The sequence below is a fragment of the Eretmochelys imbricata genome, chromosome 6, assembly GCF_965152235.1.
Source record: "Eretmochelys imbricata isolate rEreImb1 chromosome 6, rEreImb1.hap1, whole genome shotgun sequence".
NCBI lineage: Eukaryota > Metazoa > Chordata > Testudines > Cheloniidae > Eretmochelys > Eretmochelys imbricata.
Window position 1 is genome coordinate 3,086,452 of NC_135577.1, and position 5,460 is coordinate 3,091,911.

The 5,460-nt window shown below is 44.0% G+C and overlaps 1 protein-coding gene across 1 annotated transcript; it reads left to right on the forward strand.

Moving 5' to 3' along the window:
• The first annotated feature begins 1,821 nt into the window (after positions 1-1,821).
• On the forward strand, positions 1,822-2,760 carry LOC144266785 (olfactory receptor 8U9-like). Its single transcript, XM_077820283.1, has one exon. The coding sequence runs from the start codon at positions 1,822-1,824 to the stop codon at positions 2,758-2,760; it is 939 nt and encodes a 312-aa protein (XP_077676409.1).
• Positions 2,761-5,460: the final 2,700 nt, after the last annotated feature.

The following is a 5,460-nucleotide window of genomic DNA, read 5'->3' on the forward strand; positions in this document are numbered from 1 at the left end:
GCCATGCGGGTACCCATAGCAGTGCCGCTGATCTGAAGGTATACATTGTCCCCAAATGTGAAATAGTTATGGGTAAGGACAAAGTCACAAAGTTCAGCCACCAGGTTAGCCGTGACATTATCGGGGATAGTTTTCCTGACGGCTTGTAGTCCATCTTTGTGTGGAATGTTGGTGTAGAGGGCTTCTACATCCATAGTGGCCAGGATGGTGTTTTCAGGAAGATCACCGATGGATTGAAGTTTCCTCAGGAAGTCAGTGGTGTCTCGAAGGTAGCTGGGAGTGCTGGTAGCGTAGGGCCTGAGGAGGGAGTCTACATAGCCAGACAATCCTGCTGTCAGGGTGACAATGCCTGAAATGATGGGGCGCCCAGGTTTTCCAGGTTTATGGATCTTGGGTAGTAGATAGAATATCCCAGGTCGGGGTTCCAGGGGTGTGTCTGTGCGGATTTGATCTTGTGCTTTTTCAGGAAGTTTCTTGAGCAAATGCTGTAGTTGCTTTTGGTAACTCTCAGTGGGATCATAGGGTAATGGCTTGTAGAAACTCGTGTTGGAGAGCTGCCGAGCAGCTTCTTGTTCATATTCCGACCTATTCATGATGACAACAGCACCTCCTTTGTCAGCCTTTTTGATTATGATGTCAGAGTTGTTTCTGAGGCTGTGGATGGCATTGCGTTCCGCATGGCTGAGGTTATGGGGCAAGTGATGCTGCTTTTCCACAATTTCAGCCCATGCACGTCGGCGGAAGCACTCTATGTAGAAGTCCAGTCTGCTGTTTCGACCTTCAGGAGGAGTCCACCTAGAATCCTTCTTTCTGTAGTGTTGGTAGGGAGACCTCTGTGGGTTAGTATGTTGTCCACCAATGTGATATATGCCATCATGTGCCAGCAATGCCCCTCTGCCATGTACATTGGTCAAACTGGACAGTCTCTACGTAAAAGAATAAATGGACACAAATCAGATGTCAAGAATTATAACATTCATAAACCTGTCGGAGAACACTTCAATCTCTCTGGTCATGCAATCACAGACATGAAGGTCGCTATCTTAAAACAAAAAAACTTCAAATCCAGACTCCAGCGAGAAACTGCTGAATTGGAATTCATTTGCAAATTGGATACTATTAATTTAGGCTTAAATAGAGACTGGGAGTGGCTAAGTCATTATGCAAGGTAGCCTATTTCCTCTTGTTTTTTCCTACCCCCCCCCCCCCGCCGATGTTCTGGTTTAACTTGGATTTAAACTTGGAGAGTGGTCAGTTTGGATGAGCTATTACCAGCAGGAGAGTGAGTTTGTGTGTGTATGGGGGTGGGTTTTTGGAGGGGGGTGAGGGAGTGAGAGAACCTGGATTTGTGCAGGAAATGGCCCAACTTGATTATCATGCACATTGTGTAAAGAGTTGTCACTTTGGATGGGCTATCACCAGCAGGAGAGTGAATTTGTGTGGGGGGGGTGGAGGGTGAGAAAACCTGGATTTGTGCTGGAAATGGCCTAACCTGATGATCACTTTAGATAAACTATTACCAGCAGGACAGTGGGGTGGGAGGAGGTATTGTTTCATATTCTCTGTGTATATATAAAGTCTGCTGCAGTTTCCACGGTATGCATCCGATGAAGTGAGCTATAGCTCACGAAAGCTCATGCTCAAATAAATTGGTTAGTCTCTAAGGTGCCACAAGTACTCCTTTTCTTTTTGCGAATACAGACTAACACGGCTGTTACTCTGAAACCTATTTATCTTCACTTACTTCATTACAGAGAAGGGACAGGTTTTTCCTCACCCCTGCTTACGTCTGTGTAGCTGCCTCATCACTGTTCAGAGGAGATGGAAAAGGGAAATCACTCGGAAGTGACTGAGTTCATTCTCTCAGGACTGACTGATCGTCCGGAGCTACTGGTCCCCCTGTTTGTAGTGTTCCTACTGATTTATGGTATCACCCTGGTGGGGAATGGAGGGATGATCTTGTTAATCATGATTGATCCCCAACTCCAGACCCCCATGTACTTTTTCCTCAGTAATTTGTCCTTCTGTGACCTCTGCTTTTCCTCGATAATTTCCCCTAAGATGCTGCTGAATTTCTTAGCTGAGAGGAGAAACATTTCTTACACTGCCTGCGCTGTGCAAATGTATCTCTTTCTCGCTTTTGCAGATGTTGGTTGTCTCTTGCTGGCTGTGATGGCGTATGACCGTTATGTGGCCATCTGTAACCCGCTGATCTATACGGTCATTATGTCCGGGCAGCTTTGTAAACAGCTGGTGGCTGGGGTGTACGCTGTGGGGGTGGTGGATTCAATGATACACACGTGTTTTACATTTCGGCTGTCATTCTGCAGCTCCAACATCATCAATCATTTCTTCTGTGACGTCCCCCCACTGTTGGTGCTCTCCTGTTCTGACACCCGCATCAATGAGATTGTGCTGTTTGCTTTCACGTGCTGCATTCAAGTGATCAGCTTTGTGACTGTCCTCCTCTCCTACATCCATATCATCTCCACCATCATGAAGATCCGCTCTGCTCAGGGCCGACGCAAAGCCTTTTCCACCTGCACTTTCCACTTGATCGTTGTGGTCCTGCTTTTTGGCACTATCATCTTTGTGTATTTACGTCCCACCTCCAGCTATTCCATGGACACGAACAAAGTGGCCTCTGTGTTTTGCATGCTTGTGATCCCCATGTTGAACCCCCTCATCTACAGCCTGAGGAACACGGAGGTGAAGGACTCCCTGAGGAGAGTAATGAATAAATTCCTAACCAATTCTTGAAGCTGTTTAACTCTGTACTGGTTTAGTGATGGGGAGTGGAAACAGGTGAATTCAATTCCTAGCCCATTGCAATGTAATTTCGCAGAGCCCGCGGTAGCATTTTCATTATTGTATTGTTATTATTATTAATTTGTTTATATTCCAACAAGGTCTGCAGGTCCCAGCTGAGATCAGTGTACAAAACAAGTGAAGAATCAGAGGGCCAGAAAGAGAGAATGATTCTGTAGACTGGTGTCTACCCACCAAGAGAGTGAGATGCTCAACTTCATGTCTCTGTTCCAATGGTTGTTTAATTAGTTAGCCACAATAGAAGAAAGATTTAGAGCAACTCAGATTGGAAGAGCACATCACTCATTGGCATGGATGCTTTCTGGAAACGCAGGAAACTCAAGTGCATAGTGTGACGTGTTTGGTCACTGAGACCCTCATTGGGACTGTCACCTGATGTGCTGAAATTACTCTCAGCACATTTTCCTGGAAAGCATGGGCTTCCAGAACCCTGTATTGTTGAGTAAGACATACTAGCCTACTACAACAGAGATCCAGGGTCTGGGCACACCCCAAAAGCTGCAGATCTGGACTGAAACCAGCTCAGCAGGATACCTGTCTCCAGCACCCAGAGACCCAGCTCCAAATGGGATTGTTGTGGAAAATGAGTCACACCATCTGTTTGGTTTAAACAGTCTGAGGTTGTTTTATTTTGAATACAAGCATGCAGGGAGAATGAGACAGAGATGGTCACACACAGGTCCCCCCCCAGTCTCCCCCTGTCCTGCCCCTAAAATACCAGTCTTATATAGCTTTTTACATTTCAGTCAAATGATACATTTCCTTAATTTTTTGATCACTCAAGCATTGTTAATAAAGCATTATAAGGAGCCAAGGTAAATAGCTTTAGAATTAGCATTGTACTGACACACTTTGTTGTTATCAAGATCTGTGGTTTGCATGTGGCAGCATTTTGTCTCGCGGCTTTTGCAGGTTTGGGGGTTTGTACATAATAGACATCTAGGGACTTGAGCTAGGTGAAAGTTTGGCCTAGTTTGTTACCTGTGTCAAAATACCACAACCCAGCATATGCTCTTAGCTTAAGCTAAGTCTTACAGGATGCTGGCCTGTAGATCTCTTGCGTTACTGCTCTTGCCTATGCTGCATATAGTGCATAGGTCTTGTCACAAAGTGGGAGAGGGTCAGGTCAACAATTCTTTCCCCCACAGGATCTAAACCCCAAATAATTCCATTTTACTCTGTATACAGGGTAAAATTATACGTGTTCACCCTCTGTATCACTGCAAGAGAGAGATGCACAGCTGTTTGCACCCCGCAAGGTTACAGTTACTTACAAAGACATTAGAAATAAACAAAAGTGAATTTATTAAGTATAAAAAGTAGAATTTAAGTGATTTTAAGTCATAACAGAAAGAACAAAGTAAGTCACAAAGTAAAATAAAACAAAACATGCAAGGCAAAGCTTAATACACTCAGAAATCAGTTAAACATTTTAACTTCTCACCCCAGCTGTTACTTCAGGTAAAATCCTTCTCAGGTCAGATGCCTTTTCTGACCTGGGTCCAGCCTGTTCTCACCCACCCCTGTGGTTACAGTTCTTTTGTTTCCAGGTGCCTGCAGGTATCTCTGTGGAGTGGGGAGATGAAGAGACTCATTATTTGCCTTCCCCACTTTACATAGAACATCCTGAGGGCAGAAAACCTTTGTTTCAAAGATGTGTTTCAGAGTAGCAGCCGTGTTAGTCTGTATCCACAAAAAGAAAAGGAGTTCTTGTGGTGACTTAGAGACTAATTAAATAAATTTGTTAGTCTCTAAGGTGCCACAAGTACTCCTTTTCTTTCAGCTTCAAGATGGATTTCAGTATCAGGTGACAAGGTTACATATCACTGTAAGACCCCAGTCTCCATTCTTCCTGGATTGGCCCACACATACACAGGAAGGCTTGCAAGTAAACAGAGCCATTCACAGTTCATTGATTCTCAAGCACCTTTAATGGCCTGCACTTAATCTGTCTTCATCAGTAATACAAATTTACACCTTATTCTCCTAACTCCAGACATAGAAATAATCCATGTAAAGAAATAGGATGAACACACTTAGTAGATTATAACCTTTATAATGATATGTTACATGGGGCACTTAGCATAAAGCATATTCCAGTGATGTCATATTCAAAAGCATATTTTCATAAAGAATATGGAGTGCAAGGTCACACATGGCTTTGCCCAGCACTGGACAGAAGGGGGAATTGAACCTGTATCTCCCACCTCACAGGTGAACACCTCAAAATTACATTGGGAAGGACCACCACCGCTTCCTACGGTTGCTGTGTTGCGACCGGCACCTAAATGCTTCCCCGCACACACACACGTTGTTTTGGGACAAAGTTATTAGGAGAATTTGTAACACATTTGTGAATAGTCTCAGGACAAACCAAAAGGTATTGTTTTTGACAATAAATTATTAGTCCAGAAGAAATTCACCCACTTCTAGAAACCTTTGTGTCCCAATGCTTCGAAATTACTTAAAGAGACATTTGGAGAGATGACCAACAAATAAAGTGGTTGACTGTATCATATAAACTGAGTTGACTGTATCATATAAAAAAGACCTCAGGGGAGAGCAAGCAATCCAGAGCACCTAGTGCTCTGGGCCCTTTGTGTGCCATTTCCACAAGGAAGGACACGGCAA